The following is a 26,465-nucleotide window of genomic DNA, read 5'->3' on the forward strand; positions in this document are numbered from 1 at the left end:
AGGTTCCGTCTAAAGACCTTTACCACAATTTGACATTCCAGACCTAAAAATTCATCTTGTAAATAACAAAAAAAGTGGAAAATGAGAAATTATCACCACTTTATATGTGATTATTATATACTTTATTATGTTGAGCACATGTTAATATAATAATACACTGGGTCGAATAAAATTTTGTAAACTCAATTTTAGAAGAGAAAAAAAGAAGAAGCATCGAGCCATTGTCGGTAGATATATCTCGCATCAATCTCTAACATAGACTATAAAATGGTTAGTCAAATGTTATTCCTTAAGTGATGTGGGTCCTGTTCCTCGGAAGATTCATAAGAAGTAGAGAGGTCATAAATGCTCTGATAATTTCGAAAGACTTTGTGCAAAGGAATTAAATGTAGCATTTGAAAGTTAGGATAGCTAGCTAACTAGCTGTCTCTAAAGTCTTGTTCATTTATTATTATTATTTTTACTTCTTCTTTTTTTTTTTTAATCAATTCTCCTATAAATATGAATATTTTGTATTGTAATTTCATCAAGAAATAATAGAAAAATGTGACCTTTTAGACTTTATTCTGTGAACGTAAGTTATAGACCGACCCACATATATTTTTTGTCTCTATTTTATTTATTATTCCGTTTTAATTTACTTTTCTTTTACTTAGATCTCAAAGAGAAATGTTATTTAGTAGACTGTTATATGATTGTTATATAACTTGATGATGTAGCAGAGAAAGCGACAATTAGATTAGCACTTGCAAAAATAAAAAACAAAAACAATAACTAATTCATATAGCTATATACTTAAATAGGATTAGTCAGTCTCAATAGGTTAAGTAATGCTAAACCTTCAACTGCTTTACAACTTGCCGATATGTTATAGCATGTTGAAGAGGTGACTGCAGAAATGGGCTTTATATTTTGTATGCTTTTTTATTCCACTTCAGGGCAGCTCTTCCAGCAGTCGCCTAAGGCCCTAGTGGAAGAAGCCCATAATACTAGATAAAATAAAGAATTAAGATGGATTTTTTACTTTTTTTTTTTAAATAAAAAAAAAATCCCAATTGGTTGTTAAAAGTTTTATTTTGAAAATAAAAAACAGAAGGAAGAAGGAAAATATGTCATCAAACAAAGCTGCCTGGCAAGGCTAATTGGTTATGAGCGATGATATACAATACTAAGGGTGTGTTTGAAATTTCGATTTTGTACGCAATAAGTGCGATTTTAAACTAAATAATTAAATATAAATCGTTTGGAAGCTACGTTTTTAAAAATCGCAATTTGAAAACGCAGAAAATCTACTTTTTCAAATCGCAAGTAAGATAGTGCTTTTTCGAAAACGTAAAATTTTAAAAGCTAATATGCGATTTTGCCAAATGCTTAACTGCATTTTTAAAAATTACTTTTTCAAATTGCACATTTTAAAATCGCAAACCCAAACAGATCATAATAAATGCCCTCAAGTGGTTTGTGTGTTTGGTCACACCATTTCGTAAGCTAAAAGTGGATTTATAAACAAAATTGTAAATACAATTTGGGAGTGCCTTTTTTTTTTTTTTTTTAAACAAAAAAAAAGTCAGTTTGAAAATGTGAAAAAAAAAAATCCATGTTTTTCAGTGAAAGGAGCATGTATTTAAAAATGTATGATTTTAAATACCCAGTTAACACAAATGACACTCTTTTACAGATTTTACCAATCGTTTAATTGTATTTTTAAACATTACTTGTTCATTGATTGCATTATGAAATTGCTACTTTTATTTTATTTTTTTCTAAAATCACATGTTCTAAAATCCTTAAACCAAACAAACAAAAGATGGAAATAATTGCAAGAGCGAAAATAAGTGAAAGCCCGAGGCACCCTGGTATGTCTGGAGGATTAGAAGAAATTAGAGTTAATTGTGATGTAAAATAGGTATAGATAACAAGTAAATAGTCATATATAATTACACGTCCATAGGGAAAATTCTAATTTGAATGATGTATCACTACTAAATTTTTCAGTTCACATTGATTAAGGAACAAAAGGGTTAGCAGATACGTACTCTAGTCTTGTCCATTGCATTATTGGGAATTTGGGAGGTGGGGGGTGGGAGCTTTTGTCAGTAACTAATTCAAGAGTATTATCGGTACAAAAAAAACTCTCTCCCCGCTGCAGAGCGTAAGGGTGGAGCTTTGCGTGTTGAGGAGGAAGTGTTCTAGTCTTAGTTTTAGGTTTTTAGATAAGCATCAGTGGCTTTTATCTCGTCCTGTTCTGGGATGAAGATATCGTTTTTATGTTTTGTTTTGTTGGGGGTGTAAAGGCAGAAAATCTTTGCCTTTTTCAGGCCTTGTGTTTTGCTTCATGGATTCACCGGTTTGATGGGTGGACTAGCCATCTTTTGGATCTGTTGTTCATTCTCCATGGTTTGGAGACAACTATGTTCACAGAATCACGGTCCTATCGGAAGTGGGCGCTGGTGGACGATCTACATTGGTGTACGTGGACGAGTGGTCTGGGATTTCTGCACCAGTAACAGTTCGACAGTTTCGGGTGCGGAAGTGAAGGCGCTCTTGGAGGGGGAAATGATATTTACCCACCCCAATGTATCTTGTGTGAGTGCAGTTGTTGTGATAGTGATGTGTAAGTATCATTTTTCGTCGGTCCTGTTTTAGATTGGCACCACAAGCCGAATTTTAACCAAGACGTGTTCCGACAATCTGGGTTAACTACGACGTGTTCATCAAGCCGTGCTACTGCCTGGTAGTTTCAGACGGTTTGAAAGTATGGCCCATTCCATGCGTTAAGCCAGCCAGTGAACTGTATTTATTGTTTCTTTCTTTGTCTATTGTAGTAGTCTTATTTGCGGTCTGTTCTTTTTTTAAGATCAAAACTTGGTTTATAAAAGCTAGTTTATAGCTCAGATATGCCCTCTCCTACTCCTAGATCGAGGAGAGACTTATTCTTGATATTTTCTTTTGTCTAAATTCTTTTGCAGAAGCTGTGATTTGTAATGAACTGAATTTGACTTTAGCATAGAAAACTTTATGCCCTGAGCTTCTTAGTTTATTAGGGAATCATTGTAATTGGACCGTTTGGTCTCTTTTTAATATATTGGAAGGTATCTTTGAATAAAAATAAAAAAACAAAATAAAATTCAAGAAAACCAAGTGTCTTCCGTTGATGTAAAAACCAGTCACCAAAACATATGTAACATTCCAAACAACAACATAAAATATTAATAAGATCAACTATGATATCACTAACTGTACATAAAACCTCTCTCAGGGATGTCTTCTTGAACACCGGTAACAAAAAAACCAGGCAATTACACAGGCGTTCGTATCCAACAGAGTAATCTTGGGTCATAATATATCTCTTTGTAAGATCTAAGTATCAGCAAATTACACAAGAATTCGGATTCTCATCTGCAAAAGAATTCGGATTCCCCTCTGTGCAACTGACAAACCCATGTTTGTTGTTCATGTAAGGATTGTAGGCTTGGTAGGCCTTCATAAGCTCATCCACATCACCCCTTTTCTCATCCTTCTTTGGCTTTTCTTTCTCAGGTTCTTTCTCCTCCTTGTCCTTCTTTGGCTCTTCTTTCTCCGTCTTCTTCTCCTCTTTTGCTGGTTCAACAGATAATATTTCCGTGCTGCAGAGTTTCTTCAACTTTTTGACTACATCAACCGGATTGACGTCCCCGATCACGTCCAATTTCTGGTCCTTCATGTTCATGCTGATTGATTCCACACCTACAAAAATTACATAACAGAACCAGCCAAATTAGTCAGCTTTTCAAGCTTTAAGATCTGGCATCTCTTTCTGTAAATCAAGGAAAATTCAAGAAATAAAATCAAATATACTAGTTCGACTAATCAGCTTTCATTATTGAGACAGATATTTCTTCAACTTTTGAGCCCAAACGACATGATAACGTATTTTCATGAAGCATAATAGCAGAGACTACCAAAGGGTTAGAATAACCTGGAAGACCAGAGACAGACTTCATGGCCTTTTGCTTCAATCTTTCATCTTGCAAGTGCACCTTCAATATCAGTTTCTGTCATAAAAGACGACAAAAATCCATTAAGATTTATATATCAGGAAATAAATTATTATTATTTTTTTTTTCAAAAAAAAAAGGCCACCAGACCCATCACATGATTTGGCAACCCAAGTTTTGTCACCAGATCCATCACCTATTGTTCCCCATTACTGCGAGGTGATCAAGCTCGAAAAGATCCGAGCTTCAACAACTCGCCGCATCATCATCTTCATAAATCTTATTCGCCCTCATCATCCTTCCCATGAAAATCTTTCATTAACAACATCTAACAGCTGATAAAAATTAAAATATACATACAAAATTTGTACCTTCATTTCCTGATGGAGGGCCTTCAGATCTTCACGTGGTGCTTCAGAACTTCACACGCCGCACACCACGTTATCTTGGCGTTGATGGTGACAGACGCGGGGACTGAAAGATGAGGGGCTTCAGATCTGAATGGATCCTGAACGGTTTTCGTCTCAGCCACGATTGGTTCCTCAAACGGTTCTGGATGGTTCCTTCGTCTGCTTCCCCTGAGCCCTAAATCTTCACGTATGAGCAGATGTTCATCACGACTCCACGGTCCACACGTTTTCTCTTTTGCTGGCCCCGTTTACTAACTCCTTTTCCTTTTCCTTCTCCTTCCCCTTCCCTTCCCTCCCCTTACTTTTACCTTTTCCAAAAAATATCAAATTCAAAACATTCTTTTTCTTTTCATTTTTTATATCACATCAATAATTTTTTATTATTATTTAAATAAAAAAATTCACTACAATATAAATTTTTTTTTTTTTCACTTTTTCATATAAATTCTTTCTACTTTATATCACATCAATCACTTTCTATTTTCACACAACAAAAAAATTCTCACAAAGGGAAGGAGAGGAGAAGGGGAGGGAATTACTAAACGTGGCCAGCTGTTTCTTCGATCTTCACGCCACTTTGAACTATTTTAGGCAACTTTTTTTTTTTTTTGGGTTTGGAGGAAATAATATTTTGATGTGATATTATTTGTGAATATTTTATGAAGAAAATTATTTGTTAATATTTTAATTTTTGGGTTAAAAAAAAAAACAAGAAAATAAAGAAATGAGTTAACAAACCAGCCATTTTCCAAAGTCAAGGTCAAAAATAGGAAAAACTGGAAAAGTGAAGTGAAAGGTGTGATGAAAATTCTAAAAAATTGATAAAAATTAAAAAAAAAAAAAATGGACAGTTGGTAGAATTTATGTGCTAAATTTGGGGTAAAATTCTATCTAGAGACAAAATAGATATATTATAAAAAATTTACTGAAATGAATTTTTTAAAAATATTCATCAAAATTTAGTGAAAATTTTGAAATGAAGAGTTTATCGAAGATATTCAAAGATCGGGATAAGTGTAAAAAGAAAGACTTGCTAGGTCAATATTACATATGCATTTATTTTTATTTTTATTTTTATCGCTTTTTAAAATTATCATTCATCTAAGCTATTGAATAGTAATTATAAAGAGTTGTATGATTGAAGAAAGACCATAAGAGAAAATGAGAGTTGTATGATTGAAGAAAGACCATAAGAGAAAATGAATCATTAAGATCAAAATAAAAAGATCTATTATTTAGTGTATTTGGGTTCTTCTTCCAATCTTTCATTTTGAAAATTAACCATTAAATTGGTATAATCTACACATAATTCACATGTGGGTCTTACAAATTCAATGATTAATTTATGGGAGGATGGAAAAATACAAGAAAATATTTTTTCAAAATAAATGCATATCTCCTGTTTTAAGGAGTCCATTTAAGAATGATGTGACTTTTAAAATTACTATAATTAAGATTTAATAGTGATTTATTACAAATCAAATAATAATTTTAAAGGCTATAATAATTTTTTTTTTTTTTTAAAAAGAAAACTTCAAGTACGTTGAAAGAGGGGAAAAAATTGTCTCAATTTTAAATTTAAATAATATTCAATATTGAGACAATTTTATCCATCTTTTTAACACTTTTACCGGCTCTTATTCCGTTGCTTAGAGGTGAGGAAAAATGAGAGGGGAGTGGAGGGGGAGAGGTTTATTAAACAGGGGTAAGCAACAGAATAAGAGCCTGTAAAAGTGTAATAATAAAAAGTGATAAATGTAATTTAAAATAAAAATAATTTGTATAGAAAAGTGAATAAATTTTATATTGTAAACATGAACATTATTGACACATAATAATAATCGGGTCAGATTCGTGTCAGACCCGTTTATATAATCGGGTCAGTCGAATTGACACGAATCCGACCCGTGAACCCGAATTACCAACCCAACAAACAACCACTTAATGCAAGAACAGTCCGTACCATCTAATGTTCGGTCCTTATCATGGTTACGGACAGCTCACACCTAAACGACAAATTGGAGTGGGCACAGCCGCACAGGGGCAGCTCACCAGCATCGAGACAGTGAGAGACAGCTCACACCTCATTAGAACGTGGGCCATCGAATGGAAATAGTTTGATAGATATATATTTTCTTCAAAAAAGAAAAAAAGTTTGATAGATATTACAAAATGAGGAGTGATCGGTGGTCGGTGCACCGTGCACGTACAATTGTTGCTTAACTGTTATGTGCCTTTTAAGAGACATAGGGTAAAATCCATCTTATGACTTTAAACTTTAGCACAATAACTATAAAATTGTTATGGAGAGTTTTTTTTTTTTTTTTTTTACAAAATTATCATAATTAAATAGTAAAGTAATGAAAATTAAATATATAGCATTATTTATGTAAATTAGGATAGGCAAAATATTTGATTATAAGGTGTCACGTGGACCTTGTCCTACAGGTAGATGAACTCTCCTGTAACGTGAGATTAGGGGTGATTTGTAGACTTATATGTTAAGAAATATGTTATTTGCACAACTTTTATATAATAATTATACGCAATGTTGATACGGAAGAAAGAGATAAGTGATGCACTATGTTTCATTTTTTTAAAAAAAAAAAATTAAAAACATTTTACACATTAATATTATTATGCAATTATTATATAAGAATTATATAAATATCATATCTCATCTTGTTAATTTCCAATTGGTCCTTTTGATTCTCTTTACAATTGACTAGGGAAGTTACGTTATCGGAAGAAAGCAACTTTAAAAAAGTAAAGCTGAACTGAATCCATCACGTGGAGATCGAAGAGTGTACGTAGATACATTTTCTCTCGGCCAATAATGTGGTAAACGGTAGCGGGCAATTGATGAATCTGATCTTACAAATCTACTCGACTTTTTGGCCAGAACTCCCTGCAAGGTTGAGTATCAAAAAACCTTAATTACCGTTTCTTAATTCGGAGTACTGAAGCTCATTCTGTAACGGCTAGAATTCGAATAGCAAGGTATGTTCTCTACTGCTGTAATTAAGTATTTGATGCAGTTGTAGTTGTATCAGTATTGGAGTGAATTGCAGTACGTAGTTGTATGCTGCAGAGTGTAGTGTGGTTAGTTTGTTAACTTCTGCTGTACGTTGTTGGTAGCAGTTCTTGAGTTTCCTTGTTGGAAGTATTCTAGTTTTCACCGGAGGGTTGTATACTGTTTTGGTTGTTTTATAAAGTTTTAATTCATAAAAAAAATAAAAAATAAAAATAAAAATCTTCACCATGTATATTTGTTGTTATCATCATGACTTTAGAATTTTTCTCTTTCTCCTTGCCATTATTAATTTTTTTTTTTTTTTTTTTCCTTTTGTAGCACTATATTCTTTCATTTTTTTAACACCAACCAAGCATCCTTCCTTTTTGTTTTTGTTTTTGTTTTTTTCTTTTCCAATCCATAAATCATAATCTTGTACTTAATTTTCTCATGGTGGTTCTTCCTTACTATTTTACAAATTGGGCAGAATAAAATTGTATCAAAAACCAAAAAAGAAATAAAGAAAAGGATCAATAAATTTGTTGCTAGTGACTCTCTTGCTAAAATTGACTCGTAAATCATGATTTGTTGTTAAAAATATCTCTATAATTTATATAACAGGGAGCTTTAGGTGTGAGATTTGTGTATATGTAACAATTTCAAAAAAGCTTTTTGCGTTCGCACTCTAAAATGATTAGCCAAATTACAATTTGATCAAATTTCATAATATCGTTTATACAGTCTAGCTTTTTTATTACATACCTTCTCAGTAAGGATGTATAAAAGGTTATAATCGGCGTTTATTGGCCAAAACCGCTAACCGCCTAGACGAAGACGATTATTTTTATAACAGTCAGATATCGGTTATTGTGTTTATAATTAGCGGTTTTAAAACTGCTTTTAAATTTGGGTTTTGAACTGATGTTGGACCTTTTGGCTTTTGGTACAAGACTTTAATAATTTTTTAAGGAGAAATGAAACTTAAGTATGAAAACCTAGAAACTTTAGATGTTTATTAAACATCTTCTTTTATGACCAAACCGTGTCGTTTGAGTATTTAAAATACAAAACAACACCATCCTCCCCCACTTTTTTTTTTACTTAATATATATATATAGGAAAACGGTTAGCAGTTATTAACTGTTTTTCGCAAACCCTATAACCGTTAACCGTATTTGCTTAGGCAATTATAATCGCTTTCAAAAGTGGTTATGCGGTTAACGGTTTAAAAGCAATTGTAATTGCCTTGTTTGTATACCTCTACTTCTCAGTATGGATCTATGGTGTTACAATCTCTTCCATTTAAATTCGTGGCATCGTCAGAGACATCTCACGCAATGCTTCAGAACTATATGACCTAATTACTACGTTACTTTGATACAATTCGTAACAACATATGAAAAACGCTAATTATATATGTACTATCACTCCAAAAAGATTAATCAAACTCAATCTTACCTAATAAAAAATCAATGTAAGACTTATGGGCTTCTTTATATTCTATCCACTCAATGTGTATTATACATTTCCTTAATATAGGACTGAAGTATTATACTATTCAATACAATTATCCTTATAAATCATTATTATCCATAAACTCAAATTATATCAAAATAGAGAATTTGTTCATGTTGACAGTACTGTAATACATATGTTTTTTAGAGTAATGCTGGACTTATAATTCTTTTATAATTTGTTGACATGTGTCAGTACATGAATGGAGTCACATCAGCAACTAAAAGAAATTTAACACCCAAAATCACATGCTGAAAGTTGTAAAAAAAAAAAAAAATGTAAAGGAAATGTAGGTATAGTATTTTTCATTTTTTTTTTTGGGGTACTCCTCATAATTATTTTGATCTAGATATACGTAACGTTATAATTGTTTTGAAAGAATGAATGAATTAATTTTCTATTTGATTTTTATTTCTTACGAAACCAGAGAAAAAGAAAAATGGATGGGCCTGCTGTTTGTAAAACAAGACCAAAGGCGAAGGTGACTTCTTCTGAACAAGCAACAAGCAGCTTAAATGGTAGGACATCCCAAGAAGAACCCGTGAAGATAGATGTAGTAGAGGAGCCGGAGGCAAGCCCAAGCGAGCATCGTGCAAATGAAACTCAAACGGATGGGAGTGAGTTCTCTCTTTTCTTGTCCCCATGCAGTCACATCACAAAATAAGTTTTTAGGATGTAAAAATATATGATGGGAAATTGGGAATTATAAAACAGAAGAGATTTAAAAGAGAAAATACCCAACGAAAGTGAAAATAGAAGTGAAAAGCGGAGAGATACTTATGGGCTACATTTTTACTGTAACCGCAATGACGCTATCTTAGGCGGTTAGCAGTTTAAAATAACCGTCGATTAGCGGTTATTGAAACTCATAATCGCACCGCATAATCACTTTTAAGAAATTGACATTTTGGGCTTAGTTTGGTGTTTTGGTCCTTCCTTAAACTTCTTTTTATGGCCTATTTTAAATGGTTTTGGGCTTCTTAAATAATTAGGAGACTTCAAAATGTTACAAAGCTCAAGAATATTATTATTATTTTTTATTTTTTTATGAATAAAGATCAATTTCACTAAACTCAAAACGAAAATCCTATATCAAATGCACCAAAGTCACGTCTTTTTTTTATATATTAATATATAAGGGTAGGCGGTTAATAGTTATTATCCGCCTCCGCCTAAAACCGCTAAGCACCTAGGGCAGGGCAGTTAGTGGTTATTTTCAACTGCCTACAAAAGTGGTTATACGGTTAGCAGGATTTAATGGTTAGCAAATATTAAACGGTTAATAACCGTTCACTTGTACACCCCTAGTGACAGCGACTACCATTAATGGCCAGAGGAGCATGCCAGAGTAGGTCGCTAAAGGGAAGTTGGAGGCGATAGCTTGAGGAGCGGCAACAATGATGAGAGGCGGCTGGTTGCTGGGCCTAAGGAGGTTGACGGTTGTTGGTTCGTGGATAAGTGGGTTGGTTTAAAGGGCCAATCTGACCCGAGACTTGTGGACTGGTTGAATGGATTAGTCTGACCCGAAACCCGCTGACCGAGTTGAATACTGTGGGCTGGTTGAATGGGTCGATCTCGCTTGAAACCCGTGGGTTGGTTTGGCCCGAAACTCGTGGACCGATTAAATGGATTGATCTGTCCGAAAACCCATGGATCAAGTTGAATACATTGGGTTGGTTGAATGGGACGATCTGGCCCAAAACCCATGGATTGGTCTTGCTCGACAATGGCAATCGAAAAATGGCAAAAAATGGTTTACAAAGGTTAAATCGCGCTGAAAAAAGCATGAACCAGGTCAAACCAAAATGAAAATGGCTTGAACCTGGTTGAATTGGATAGTAACACTCTACAATTGAGATGAACTGGCTGATAATGCTTTGAAACCGGGTTGTACCAATTGAAAACCTGCTGCACAGGGTTGAACCACTTTGACAACGAACCGGGTTGAAAACAGGTTGAGTTGGCAACTTGGCGGATCGAGTTGACTCGTCAAGCCACGTGCAAGTGCATCTAACTATGTTGAAGGAGGTCCAGCACGTGGGCATGTAAGTATGATGCACAAGGGTGTGCCGGTGCGTGGTAGATGTTGTTGATGCGTGGAGCGCGTTGGAGAAGCGACAGTGGACTCAGGCAGCGCATGGAGGCGTAGAGTATCGAAATGGGAAGAAACTGCATAGATCCATCGATTTAGGGCTAACAAACCATTGATAGTTTTTGTAAGCGAACAAAGCTAGTAGTAAACAAGCTGAGTTTAATTCGAATAAGCTCGACTCGAAATCGTTTCATTTATTAAATGAATAGAGCTTAAACATATTTTTAAGCTTGTTTATTAAACGAGCTAAACATGCCAAAATTCAGTTCGGCTTGTGAACAATGCTTCGAAAAGCTTGACTCGGCTTAGTAGGCTTGTTCATATATATATATATATATATATATATATATTAATATGGTTTGTCTCAACTTTGTCTTATAAATATAAATATAAATATTATATAATATATGAAGTCTAAAAGCCTCGGCTACTATATGGATTATTAATTATATTCATTGATTTTCACGTAATTTTGTAAGGCTTGACTACTACCTTATAGTCTTATAGATTTTGTCTTTTAGGGATAGTGATTGGAGAGACACTTGACCGACTTTCTCTCATTTTTTAATAAATAAACTCATTTTATTTCAAAACTAATTTTTTTTATTATTTTATGTTTTTTTTAATAAAAAAGATTTATTTATTCATAAGGAGGAGAAAGCCGATAAGTGTCCCAATCACTACCCGTCTTTTAGTTATAGACAATTCTTGCGTGGGAGCGTTAATGCCCTCACGTCTCAACTACTCGACTCATTTTGATCGTATGGCTTAGATCGAATGGGTAAAGATCCAACGTTTAAATGGTTTAAGTCTTCCTGCCTTCTAGTCTCTAGAGAATTCTCAACAGTAGGAGAGTTATGGTGCGTTTGGTTCGTAGTGATATTCAATATTCGAAAACCCATACCCAGATCCAAGTTGAATAAAACTCATGGGTCACTTGAATAAAGTTTGAATAGTTTGAATAAACCCATCATATATTTTTTTTAATTATTTTTTACCATACCAATCATTATAGACAACTTTTCATACAATCCAATCATTTCCAATCACTTTATACTATTATAAAACACTTTTTTCCAATCTTCCAAATTCAACACCCAAACACATATTCAAAAGAATCTAAATTACATTCAACATCCAAATACATTTTCATTGTCTTAAAATCCGTGATCAGATTCTGAATATTATTCATATTCGAAATATTCGATACCCATACACACTATTACTCTCAATCACTCACATTGAATGTGATTTGATCTCTGCCTCTCACTCTTTGCAATTTTCATGCTCTTTCTCAGCCTCACTATTCTTTCTCTGTACACAGTACACTCTAAAGATTTGGCTGTCAAATCTCGAAGATGATGAAAGCCACTTTTATGGGTTCACTCGCGCAAGCCATCCTCTTATTGTATATATTTTATTTTGGTACTTTGTCTAAGTCCCTCGGTTACTCTCTTCAGTCTCTTGCAAAAAGAAATTTGAGTTTTGAATTCTTTCTCCAAAAATCCTAGTGGCATTGCAATTTTTTTTTTGTTTTGGTGAATCTCTCTTTTTCATTCATCTTCATAGCCTTTCCCTTATCTCTACATCTTTTTGTTACTCTTTCGGTCTTTCTCACTATCACTTTGCTCTAAGTTTTGTCATTTGTGTATTGAGAAAATCGAAAAAGAAAAAAGAAAAACACTTCATTTTTCTCATTTATTCACAATTTTGAATGATTTTTCCTTTTATTTTACTCTCTTGCATTCTTGCTCTTTGATTGGGTTCTCGAAAAAAGAGGAAAAACTCATTTTTGTCAAAGGATCCATTCTTTGTCGGGTTTGAATGTATTTTGTTTTTGTTATTTCACTCTCTTGTTGTCTTGCTCTTTGTTTTGGTGCTAAAAACACATTAAACGAGCTCGTGCTCGTTTATTTGATCAATCTTATCGAGTTTAAGCTAAGCTTGAACCCATTGAGAAATAAATGAGCTGAGGAAGAATGTATGGCTTGTTCATATACAAATTTAACGAGCCGAGTCCGAACATGCCAAGTTCGGCTCAACTTGATTACGGTCCTTGAAAAGAGGTACAATGATGACGCATTGAGATTTTGCCGGTGGTGACAGGTCTTCCACATATGGATGGTACTTTAATAGACTTGATTATGGTTTTAGATTTTTAGAACTTGGTCTGAGAGGTTGAGATTGAGAAGATACGGATAACGCAAGCGGAGGTGCGTGGTAGTATGTAGACGATTGGAAGAAGGCCACAAAAAAATGACTCTGATACAATGTAAAAATATATAATTCGAATTATATACGAGAAGAGAGAGCGGAAACTGACAAACAGTGATGGGCTACATTTTGCTTGTATTATAGAGATATTATGAGGGATGGACAAACAAACCCTAAAATAACAAAGGAAAGTGAAAATATTCTTACAAGAAAAATAAAAACGGGAGAATATAAAAATATTTTAACATAGAATATAGGGAAAAGTGTTCTGAATGTGTACCCCTTTTATTTGTTCCGTTCCTTTCCAACTTCCAAATACTTCATAAAATATATTTAATTCCTCGGATTTCTTACGTTTGGCAACTCATTTTTTCAAAAACAAATTCTATTAGTTTTTGCTTCAAGAAAAAAAATCATATTTTATTCAAATTTTTTACCTCTATTTTACAAAGTCAAACCTCAAAATTTACGCAATAAATTATAATTGACTTAGTTATCACGGAAATACTGTTGTAATACCTTTGCTAGTTGGAAAAATTTCAGGGGAACAAACATGTGATCAAGTCTCTACTAATGACAAGATAAGAGATTCTCTCTATTTGGCTGCACGAAAAGGTGATTGGCGAAGTGCTAACAACATATATAAGAAATATCCAAATGCCGCTATATGGTACCTTCCCATAACACAGCAGAAAATGAATGTTCTTCAAGTTGCAGTTGCAGCAAAACAGACAGATTTTGTAAAACAACTCTTGAACTGTATGGAGGCAAAAGAGTTAGAATTCGAAAACGCCAACGGAGATACAGCCCTTCTCATTACTGCTCTGTCAGGAAATGTGAAAATTGCGAAGAAGATGGTGGAAAAGAACAAAAATCTGCCAGGGATTCGAAATAAAGAAGAACATCTACCACTCCTCACAGCAGCTATGCACAGACATAAAGACATGGTGTTGTATCTATACCGTGTGACAGATTTTGAAGAGTTGACTCCTGAAGAGCGCATTAAGCTCTTTTTGTATCTTATTTTCTGCGATTCATATGGTATGTCCTACATGTCACTGAATGTGCGTTTTAGACAATTAATGCATTGAAATTTCATAAGGTTACCGAATGAAATTCTAACTTTGAGAATGAGTTTTAGGCAGTTACACAAGTTGGATAAAGTTACCAATACCTCTTAATATCGACACTGATCATCAAATTATTGTGTTGTTTTGGTGAACAGATATAGCAAAGGAAATTCTGTCAAAGGATCCAACATTAGCAAAAGCAGAGGATGAAAATGGGCGTATAGCATTGAAAGAGTTAGCAAGGAAAGCTTTTGCAATTGGTAGTAGAAGTCAAATGTCAGCCTGGAAAAGATGCATACGCCCATGTTAGTTTCTCTCCAATCCAAACTCTCTTTCCTTTTATACTCAAATATATCTTTCTTTCTCTCGCTCAGTCTCTCTCTATATATACGAATAGGGATGTGTTATTTCTACATCACTTTAGTTTATATCAAGTTTACACCAAGACACTTTGAGTGTGGAACCCACATGCATGGAGTTTCACACCCTATGACCTCGTTTGGTTAGCAGAATAGACCACTGAAATGGAATGCCTATTCCTATGGAATAGTTATTCTTTTGTTTGGTAGGGGTCTATTCCTTTACGAAGAGGAATAACTATTCTTTGAGATAAATGCAATATTTTTCCAGAAAAAACCATTTATTTTATATTTTATTTAAAATAAAAACCCAAAAACCAAACCCTTAACTGGCTGGCTGGCCACCCCAATGGGTGGCCGGCCAGCTAGTATATGGAGCCGGGGGTGGTCGCGCCACCCCTGAAATGCCTCGCGGTGGACCCCCGAGGCGTTCCGGGGGTGGTGCGACCACCCCCTGCGCTTTTAGGGGTGGCCAGGCCACCCATGGGTTTTTTTTTTTTTTTTTTTTTTTTTAATAATTTGATTTTCTTTTCAATTTTTTTTGTTTTAAAAAAAAATGTGGGGGTTTTTTTTAGTAATTTTGATTGAATTCCAATTAAAATATATGTATTCTTACCAAACTAAAGATTAGGAATAGCCATTCCATTCCGCTACCTTCTATTCCTAGGAATGACTATTCATTTTCCTAATGGAATAGTCATTTTGCAAACCAAACAAGGCCTATGTGTCTTAGTGTAGAGTTGATGTACACCAATGTGATGTAAACAAATCATTACCCATAAGGGTAAAAGATATGATCTTTTGCCACCCCAATACACAACTTCTGATCGCCTAACCCATGTGATAATATGGTCCCCTAGTTAGTTTTAGGGTTTTTTTTTTTTTTTTTTTTTTTAAAGAAAAAAAATAAAAGTTGTCACGTGGGCAAAGGTGATCAGAAGTTGTGTCTTGGGTTGACAATGTATCATATCTCTACGAGTAAGGCTAGGAATTATCTTTTTATCTTTCTAAAATTGATGTGACTTTTAAATTACCATTGGATTTAGGATGTATCACTATTGTATTTGATTCAATGGTGATTTTAAAGAAATATGATACGTTTACAACTTCGTACAACTCTTGCACAAATCGAACAACTTTTTTTAAAAATCAATCATTGGATATGTAGGACGCACATGTAGAAAAATAAATCAAATTGTTAGCTTAGAAAAAAAAAAGGTAATGTCAAGAGTTATACGACAATCATTCTCGATTTTAAAAGTTACATAAACTTGGAGAGGATAAAAAGATGGTTTCTAATATTACTCACTTATATACATATATATAAAGAATAATGCTAGAAACCACATTTTTATCCCACAATACTGACATGACATTTTCAACAAATCATTGTTAAAATGAAAAAAGATATTTGTCAGCATTGTGAGATAATTGTGGAATAAAAATGTAATTTTTAACTTTTCTCGTGTGTATATATATATATATATATATATATATATATATATATATATGACAGGAACCATCTTTTTATTAAAATCATCATTGCATCTATTGGTGATTTTAAAATCACATTAATTAACTTGAAAAAGATAAAAGATAGTTCCAAACATTACTCGTGTATATATATATAGTACTTGTTTTTTATTGCATTAATCAAAATTAGACTACCAGTTTATTCGATACTCAAAATCACTTTGGGATGATGGAAGTAGTCTTTACTTGATCTCATCAAACGTTTAGTCTTTAGATGGTGTCTACTTAAGTATTTTGATAGAGAAATAATTGTTGTACAACTCTTGACATAATTCTTGTATAACTCTAACAATGTTTTTTTAAACTAATTATTGGATTTGTTTTCTTATATGTGAATCCTATATATCCAATGGTTGATCTTAAAAAAAAGTTATTTGAGTTGTACAGAAGTTGTAAACGCATCATATCTCATTCTAATAAGATCTAATGAGATAAGCCGTTTACTTGATATGTTTCAAACTATTGTAGAACTTGTACCCATTTCCTTTACGGGCACCAATAGCATTGCATTTGCAGGTAGCAATATTCTTTTTCCTCGGTACAAGCTAGCATTTCTTTGAGATATGATCTATTGTCACCCTAAGACAACTCTTCACCATCTTTGCCATTTTTAGAAGAAAAAAAAAAAAAAAAAAACCTAATGCTAGTTAGGGGACCACCTTGCCACATGTACAAGGTGGTTATGAGTTGTATCTTGAGGTAGTAAAAGATCATATACATAGGTCCCACACCCAATATGTCTTGATGTAGGGTAATGTAATGTAGGAATAACACATCATTTTCACTTAATTTAGTAGGAGATCTAATCCCAAAAGACTCCTAACTTGAATCCAATGATCTCATTGTGTTTTGATATTTGATTATGAAATGGGACTCTTAGCTCTTGTGATATAATAGTTAATTAATAGATTTTCAAATTAAAATCCAATATCAAGGGCCAACGGTAAAAATAAATCACTATTCATGTCAAAATATATAGAATTCATTACAAAGCCTATAGATCTCTATCAGGATTAAAAAAAAAAAAAAAAAAACAATATGTCGATCCCAAGAAATAATCTGGTGTAAGAAATCAACATCAAATCTAAATCAACATGCATGGCATTCTCAAAATGTAAGATGGGGAGGAAAGAGGCAAAAATTATTATTAGTTACAAAAGCACTTGTCTAGCCCACTATAACAATCAAGTTTGTTCATTGATTTATTAGAGGGAAAAAAAAAAGTCAGTTCATTGATGGATATTGTTAAAATAATGTATACAGAATAAATAAAATTTTCAATTTATTTTTAATAGATTCTTTTCCTAATCCTAGGTTTTAAAGGGGTCTATCACAAAGCGTTGATGCGGACCTTAGCCCATCAACTAGTTAAAGAAATTTGGGAAAATGTTCAAAAGTTGCCATCGGAGCAGTTTCAGAAATATTCCTCTACAATTTTTCTTGCTGCAAAGTTGGGGAATGTTGAATTTATAACTATACTTCTAGAGTCTAATCCTGACCTCATATGGATGGTTGATAAAAAGAAGCGAAATATATTTCACATTTCTATTCGATATCGGCAAGAGAGTATATTCAACCTAATACACGAGATAGGCGTTTTTAAGGATATGATTGCAACAAATTGTGACATAAAGAGCAACAACATGCTGCACTTGGCTGGAAAATTGGTTGATGTGGATAGACTAAATATTGTATCAGGTGCAACCCTTCATATGCAACGGGAGCTATTATGGTTTAAGGTGTGTTGATATTATTGTAGCTTCCTTTATTCTAATTCCATATATATTGGTCACAATTTTATTGTTCAATTTACATATCGGTTATTGTAGGAGGTTGAAAAGATTGTACCCCTTGCATTCTTGAAGGTGAAGAATTACAGAGGAAAAACACCTAAGGATTTATTTACAAAAACACATGAAAAGTTACATAAAGAGGGTGAAAAGTGGATGAGAGGCACGGCAATGCATTGCATGCTTGTTGCGACGCTGATTGCCACTGTGGTTTTCGCTGCAATCTTCACTGTACCAGGTGGTAATCAACAAGAAGAGGGTAAGCATCAAGAAGAGGGAACTCCTATCTTTTTGAAACATAATTGGTTTTTGGTATTCTTCATATCAGATTCAATAGCATTGTTATCCTCTTCAACTTCAATATTGATTTTCTTGTCAATTCTCACATCTCGTTACACAGAAAGGGATTTTGTTAGTTCATTACCTAGAAGGTTAATGTTCGGACTAACTGCGCTCTTCATCTCCATAGTAGGCATGGTTGTTGCGTTTGGTGCAACTTGCTTTTTGGTCTATCAACGCAAAAAGACAAAGGTTCCGACTATTATAATTACTTTAGCTGGTGTTCCAATTTGCTCTTATATTCTGCTACATTATGAACTTTGGATCGATATAATCAGCTCAACATACTTGTCTAGAATTCTTTTTCGGTCCCGTAACCGTATGTTTTGTTAGAAAGTGGAATATGTCCACTCTAACAATTGGTCTGTAGAAAGAATTGTCGGAGGCAATCAAGGGATTTGAACAAGGAAGGCCAAGGAAAGAGTGAGCAATTGGCTTGATTGTAGTAAATGGACCATTTAATGAGGACTTTTATTTGTCATGTGATGTAATATACCTCTCTTTTGACCTCATTTTCACCCATAAGTGATACCCTTATACACTAACTTTCTCTTTACATTTTTTTGTTGTTGCATATTTACATTTTTTTTCCTCTTTAGGGCATTTAAGATTGTTGATGAGTGCCAAATATTGAATATTTAAACCCCTTTAATTTATATTAGTTAATTGTTTAGCTATATCTTAATCTAATATTTTGTGTTAGATTTGTATTTTTAGTGTTTGGTAGGTTGCTAAAGAAAAATGACAGCTTTAAGGTGAAAAATGCAAAGTTTGGAAGAAAGCACACTTTGAGAAGACCTAAATGATGTATTTATGTTTAACCAAATCAATGAAATGATTAACTTGGAATTTCTCTAATTGGAGTCGAAATCGGATTGGATTAAATTTCAGATTCTACACATGTCATAGTATTTTGATAATAACTTTCAGCTCGAGTATCATATTAAGGTGAAATCAGTGACGTTGGAAATCTAACTCAAAATAATATAAATTATTGTGAAATAAAATTTTCCTAATTCGAACGTATGCTATGCCAAAAATGTCCTGCAATATAAAAACGCAAATCTGGACAAATCTTATTCCGATTTGTGTTAGAATTGCTTCCAAATTTGATAGGAAATTGAAATGCGATTTTTCTAGGATTTCTAGGGCTTCTAGGGTTTATTTGCTCCCTATAAATAGACTACTAAGCCTCAAGAGAAAGGAAGGGAGGAGAAGTTAGAGGCCAAATATATTTTTCTTCTTTTAGTTTAGTTTTTCTTTAGATTAGGTTTTATTTTTCATAATAATGTGTAGCTAATTTCTCAACTAAGGTTGAGGATGAAGCCTCATCAATGAAGAACAACAATATTTTCATGTAAGTTTTTATGATCTGATTTATTTGGTTTAATGTTTTCAATGTTTTACTTATTTTCAATGTATGGAATGATTCTTGGATATCTTTTGTAATTCAATGATACATTTGATTATTTGAGATAATTTCACATAATTGATTGTTTGGTTTTTATTTATAAAACAATTGGATATCCTTTGTAATTTATTCTACGGATACAATTGATGTTTTGATTTAAATCAAATATCTTGTTGTGATTTACGAATACACTTGATGATTTGATTTATATTGGATTTCTTTTGTGATTTGTGTAAAGAATGGATACATGTGATGATTTTGATTAAATATTTGAAGTATAGTAAAACATACCTAAGATTTTAATTGTGAAAACTTCGGATTAATATTTATGAACATGGAGTATGTTGTTATGATTTGGTAGATGTGGATTTCAAAACCTTAGTACATTTTTCTTTTGTTTTATTTATGTTTTCTCTTATTCACCAAAATCAAACTTTTTTTTTTTGAAATACGTTAAGATTTAATTAATTTAGTCGTAAATTTGTTTTAAAAAAACACAATTCCCTGTGGGATCGACCTCGCACTTGCAATCCATTAATTGCAAACGATTCGTACACTTGCGAGTACAATTAACATTTACATCAATTGTCAAATTTTAGATATATCTAGACAAAAGAAAAAAAGAAAAAGAAAATAAACATTTTAAACAACTTGATTCTACTTAATTTTAGATTATATTATTTAATTATAGTGCATGTTTTTCATTTGTAGACAAAAAGGACAAATTGAAAATAACATTTTACGTATCTTGATTCAACCTTAACTTTACATTCTTTTAATTGTCTGCAATTTCCTAATCCATTTCAAAAGCATTAATGCACAATTGCAATCATATTGTCACGGCTTTTGGGCTTAGTCAAAAGTTAAGAATCAATGTTAATTTGAATTGGTTTGTATATTGTAGAGTGTTAGATTTTCATAGTAACATTACAAAATAGTCCCATCTATTTGTAAATTATATTTTGAAAAGGACTTCGCATATTAACACATCTAACTTATCCCCTAAAGACTCACACTCTACAAGTGAGTCTAGGGATCCTAGAGATAATCTACACAACGGGAACTCAAGTGATAAAGATAGATCCTAGAGTTCCTAGAGTTATATTAGAATTGCAACTCCTTGTAAACACATGATGTGATGATAAGGTCCAGCATGCGGTTGTAGTTAGATAGGAATGTATTCAAACCTAGAGATAGAGTTGTAGCTACCCTAAACTTTTGTACATCTATATATATCTATACACGCTCTCCTTGATGAGCACGGTGGAAAATATTCAGCATAGGTTTAGTTTATGTGGGTGTTCTACTATGGTATCAGGGATGCATATAGACCAACGTCTAGATCCATATGTCTAACTTTGAATCTTCCATACTTGCTGCTACCATAGCCACTGCTCCGCCCTCTCCCACTACTTCCATCGCATCCATTTCTGACATGGCTTCACCGCCCCACCCAACCAACCCTACTTCAATCATTTTTCTCGTCCCCAACATGACTCATTCCCTCCATATCAAGCTGTCCAAAGGGAATTTCATGGCTTGGAGGACTCAAATCCTTGCCTACATCAAAGGGCAGGATGCTTACTGCTTTCTAGATGGTTCTTATCAACCTCATGCCCAACATATTTCGAATTCCAGCACTGTTTGCTGGTGCTCCGGCTACCATTATGAATCTTGATTTTCTTGCGCGGTGTCAACGGGATCAAATGATCCTCAGCATTCTCATTTCAACCCTCACTGAACCATATGTGTTTCATGCAGTCGGTAGTGCTACAGCCAGCACCTTGTGGACAACCTTGATTTCCATGTTCTCATCTCAAGCTAAGACTCGTGTCATGCAAATTTACTTCCAACTTGCCACGGTCCAAAAGGGAAATCACTCCATCACTGAGTATTTCCAGACGATCAAAATCTTGCACGACACCTTGGCTGCTTCTGGATAGCATATCAATGAGTTTGAGGTTGTTTCTGGATAGCCTTGGCACAGAGTTTGATCCATTTGTTACGTTTGTAACAACTTGGGTGGACCCTTTTATCCTTTGATGAGCTGTATAGACATCTCTTATATCATGAGATGCGGATTGAGCAGCAACTTCTAGTACTGGATCTTGCCCAGTCGTTTGCCAGCTACACCACTTGTGCTACCATGCTGAGAGGAAGAGGATACCGTGGTGGCAAAGGCTCTTCATCTGGTGGCAGAGGCTATTTTAGTGGCCGAGGCGCATCTTATAGCTACCGTGGTCGAGGTTCCTATTTCAACAATGAAGCTTCTCCTTCTACCCGGCTTGTATGTCAATTTTGTGGAAGAATTGGCCACACCACTGCTCGGTGCTACCAAAGGTTGGAATCTGTCCACTCCTTCTACTCAGCAAAATCCGCAAGCCTATTAGCAGAATCCCCAGCCTTACTACTCCTCTCCTACCTTGCCAGCTGAGGAAAATGGCACCCCGATACCGGGGTGACTCATCATGTCACTAATGAGCACCAACACCTCAACCTATCAACCGTGGACTATCAAGGACATGACCAGATCTGTGTAGGCGATGGAATAGGTTTGCCTATCACTCACATTGGTTCTGCACTTCTAACTCTTACTTGTCGTCAATATATTCTCACTTAACTCCTTCATGTTCCTCTCATTTGCAAAAACCTACTCTCGTTCATAAATTTGCTCGTGATAATAATGTCTTTTTTGAGTTTCACTCTACTTATTTTTTGATTAAGGACTGTTCATCCGGGATAACTCTTCATCACAACCCTCTTAAGGATGGGCTTTACCAACTCCATCCTTCATCCACCTCGTCCATCAATAATCAAGCCCTTTGCACATCCACCGATCACTGGCACAAGCGCTTAGGTGATCCCGCTCTGTGCACAGTCCAAAAAGTCCTATCTCTGTTTCAACTTCCAGTCATCCCCAATAAGGTTGCGTCTCCTTGCACTACCTGTCCACAGGCCAAAGGATATCAATTGTCATTTTCAGTTTCAACTTCTCGCATATGTAATCCTTTAGATTTGATTTATTCCGATGTATGAGGTCCTTCTCCATACATTAATTTCCAATCTATTGGCATAATCCACCGCCTCTCATGTCCTCACACACATCAACAACAAGGATGTGCTGAAAGAAAACACCGTTATCTCATTGACGCTACTTTAGTCCTTCAAGCTGAAAGTACTCTTCCCAAAACCTTTTGGGATGAGGCATGTCTCACCTCTTATTATCTCATCAATAGGCTGCCCACTGCCGTACTGAAAAATAAATCTCCATTTCAAACCCTTTTTAACCGCACACCTGATTACACATCCCTAAAGATTTTTGGGTGTGCATGCTTCCCGAATCTACGTCTCTATAATTCTCACAAGTTTTCACTCCGTTCCAAAGAGTGCATCTGATAAGTGTTGAATATTTGCATTCAAAGCCCTTAATTCACATTTATTAACCTTAGTTTGTGTTATGAATATGATGTTTTGTGATGTTTTAGTGTTTATCTTAATTTTAGGTCCTAATTGAAAACAAGAGCAAAATAATTAGAATTAGGCCTAAAATGTATCAAGGAATGATGAAGATCGACGAAAGAAATCAAGATTAATCACTGCCAAGTGGTAGTCGATCGATCGACTAAAGAAGTCGATCAATCGACTCCGAACCTTCTAGAACTTCAGATGTCGACATTTTGTCTGTGTGGTGGAAAACAAAGCAAAATTGTCCTGCTGTTATCAAAAGATGTCTCCCTTATTGCTGTGCAGCTGAAAAATTATTTCCTTTGATATTTTTTGTAAACCTTCCTCCTCCATATATATGAGGTTGCCGAGAGAGTGAGAGAGATGCATCTTTTGGTTTTATTTTCCAGATGCAGTAGCATTCCTTTTTAGTTTTAATTTATTATTTCACAGATAGTTTTTATTTTAGTTTTTACTTTTCTTTTAGCTCAGTTTTATTTATGTAGTTAGTTTTCTTTGATGCACATTTTCAATTTCATTTTCCAGCAACTTGCAATTCCTTTTTCCATATATAGATGCACCTCTTTAGTTTTATTTTCCAAAGAAGCTTTTTGTTCTTTAGTTTTCTTTTATTTTATTTTTAATCCTTTTTAGTTCATTTTCCAAATATGTAGATTATTAATTTATTGTTAGTTAATTTCCGCTCTAGCTTTATTTTATTTTCATTTTGAAAGAAGGCTGAAGCACGACCCATAGTCCCAAAGTGCTCTAGGAAATGGTTTTATCTTCTTCTATAAGAGATTTCCAAATTCGTTATGAGTAACTAATTTTCTATAGGTTTTGATGTAATTCTTTGTAAGTGCCATGGTTGGATTGTGTTTTTCTTAAGTTTTTTCTGAATATATTGTTCTTAAAGTTTATATTTATTCATGAAGAAAAATTTATCTTGTCTATGAAAACTCTTTTTAGATTGAAATAAAATCAAACGTTGCATTTTTTTATGATTGAGGGAACGATGGCTATGCATTGATGCTTTTTTACATAAGTTCATGAATGCTTATTATAGTGATTTTATAGGGCATGCCAGGGTCACGAATCGTTTCGCAAGTAGATGTTAGGTGAACGATTGATGCGTGAAATGCCTTATCATTATTTCATAACGAAAGTACTTTCTTGTCTTATGTATGCTTATTAGAGAGGTTTTATAGGGCATGCTAGGGAACACAAATCACTTAACATCTTTTTAGTTTAAATGCTTTTCATTGTAGTGTAATTTTATGTAGATAAAGATTGGTGTGAAACTAAGATGGTTTATTGATGAGTGCAAAATATTGTGTATTTAGACCCCTTAATTTACATTTGTTAAACCTTTAGTTTTGTTATTTTCTAATACTTTTGGTTAGTTTTGGTATTTTAGTGTTTTGTAGGTCTTTTAGAAAAAATGTCGTTATTTTTGTGGAATTGGCAAAGAAGCTGGGAAATAAGATTGAGGCAACAACTCTACACGTTATTGGCAAAAAGGCTTTGGAAGAAAATCCTTCAAATTCCAAGATTTTAATGAAGTCGGTAAACTCACTTTGGAAAAATTCAAATTCCAAATCAAATTTGTCTTTAAAAATAGAGAAGTGGCAAAATCTCTTATTTATGGAAAGAATCCAGAATGAGTATGTCACTTTATTTTCATCATAACTTTTGTCTCAAGTATCAGATTGCATTGAATTTAGTGGCGTTGGAAAGCTAATGAAAAATGAAACAAACAAGTCAGAAATAGGTTTTTCCGAATTCGGAATTATAGTATGTCCAAATTGCCCCGCAATAAAAGAACACAAATCTGTGCGAATTTGGAGTCTTTTTCCTACTTGGATTGGAATTTCAAAGGATTTGTACGACTAGGGGACCGTATCAAACAAATTTCTTTCCAAAGCAAATGCCTTCCATGCACAAGTTGATTTTCTTTCCATATATACCTGGTGATGGATGTGTGGAGCACCAGTCAGATTGACTTTACATGATTTCTTTCCCTAAGTTTTACCAAGACACATGTATTCAAGATCTGATTTATTTCCATACTCGGGCTGCTGTGCAATTAACGCAAGATGTGATTCTTTCCTTAGCTTGACCACCAAGAAACTCAAATTCTTTCCAGATTAGAAGCATCAAAAAGACCTATCAAGCTCTATAAATACCATGTTTTGCTCTTGCAAAAGAGGAGAAAGAGGGGATGAAAAATTGAAATGACTTCTAAAAGTAAAGTGTGTGCAACAAGTGTAAACAAAAATTAAAGCACAGCGGAAAGTAAATGACACAGATATTTTTGTTGACGAAGTGGAAACTCAGTTAAGAGAAAAACCACTCCGGGGCAACCAAACCTAGGAATTCCACTATTCAGAAGACAAAGCTAGATACAAGATAGTAACACTCACATGCACTGATGCAGTGTTCGTACTTTGATCTCTGACGTGTAACCCAACACGAACGCTTCCCAACCAGGTTCACCTACCTGAAGGGGTCTTCAATGGAACTCCTTACCTTAGAGACGACCTCTAAGATAGACTTCGGTTTACAGCATAGCACACTTGAAAAACGGCTTCAGAGGAGATATCACGTCTCTGAACTCTAATGAAATTCACACCGAATTCTTGCAGCTCTAAGTGCCCAGAGGCCCCTATTTATAAGCTGGGGGTCAGAATGGGCGTCAGGCAAAATAAGCCTGTGAGCCGTCCAGACGGTGAACCAGGGCCGTCCGGACGGACAACTGTGCGACAGGATTTTCTGAAATTTTCGCAGAGAAATCTTTCCTGTATAAGAACATCGTCCGGACGGGATGGCTAGATCGTCCGGACGGACGCACGTCCGCTGCAAGCAATTTCCATTACAGGCTTTGCGCGTCCGGACCAAGGGGCAGGAGCGTCCGGACGGCTAAACTTCAACACGCAATTTCCATATCTGATGCGTGTGCGTCCGGACCATGAGGGGGAGACGTCCGGACGGTTGAAGTCGAATCGGTAGTTTCCATATACGATGCACCAACGTCCGGACCACAGCTGTCAGACGTCCGGACGGTCAAATTTGAACTGCGATTCTTGCCTTATGGAGATACGCGTCCGAACGGTATACCACATCGTCCGGACGGTTGATTGATCTTCCCTTTCTTGGAACTTGGAAAGAATCAGAGAATCGTTCGAGAACTGAATAGCGTCAGGACGTGCTACTGAAACGTCCGGACGGAAGCAAGCTGGCACAGAAGATTCTCGATACTGTGTAGGTGTCCGGACGGAAGGAGCACGTCGTCCGGACG

At 34.5% G+C, this 26,465-nt stretch overlaps 2 protein-coding genes across 3 annotated transcripts; one reads left to right on the plus strand and one right to left on the minus strand.

Annotated features, from left to right (window-relative positions):
- Nucleotides 1-3,127: 3,127 nt before the first annotated feature.
- Nucleotides 3,128-4,664, minus strand: LOC133869816 (heavy metal-associated isoprenylated plant protein 39-like). Its single transcript, XM_062306895.1, has 3 exons — nt 4,349-4,664; nt 3,959-4,034; nt 3,128-3,726 (listed from the first exon to the last, which is right to left on the minus strand). Exons 1-3 carry the CDS (start codon nt 4,352-4,354, stop codon nt 3,368-3,370), a joined length of 441 nt encoding a protein of 146 aa, XP_062162879.1. The 5' UTR covers nt 4,355-4,664; the 3' UTR covers nt 3,128-3,367.
- Nucleotides 4,665-7,107: 2,443 nt separating this feature from the next.
- LOC133869564 (ankyrin repeat-containing protein NPR4-like) lies at nt 7,108-18,857 on the plus strand. 2 transcript variants are annotated; one of them, XM_062306598.1, is made up of 6 exons: nt 7,108-7,387; nt 9,343-9,532; nt 13,765-14,262; nt 14,447-14,596; nt 17,498-17,922; nt 18,013-18,857. In XM_062306598.1, exons 2-6 carry the CDS (start codon nt 9,355-9,357, stop codon nt 18,643-18,645), a joined length of 1,884 nt encoding a protein of 627 aa, XP_062162582.1. In that variant the 5' UTR covers nt 7,108-7,387; nt 9,343-9,354; the 3' UTR covers nt 18,646-18,857. The 2 variants fall into 2 exon arrangements, with proteins under 2 accessions (XP_062162582.1, XP_062162584.1); XM_062306600.1 differs by having other exon boundaries at nt 17,777-17,922.
- Nucleotides 18,858-26,465: the final 7,608 nt, after the last annotated feature.

Source organism: Alnus glutinosa, chromosome 5, assembly GCF_958979055.1.
Source record: "Alnus glutinosa chromosome 5, dhAlnGlut1.1, whole genome shotgun sequence".
Taxonomy (NCBI): Eukaryota; Viridiplantae; Streptophyta; class Magnoliopsida; order Fagales; family Betulaceae; genus Alnus; species Alnus glutinosa.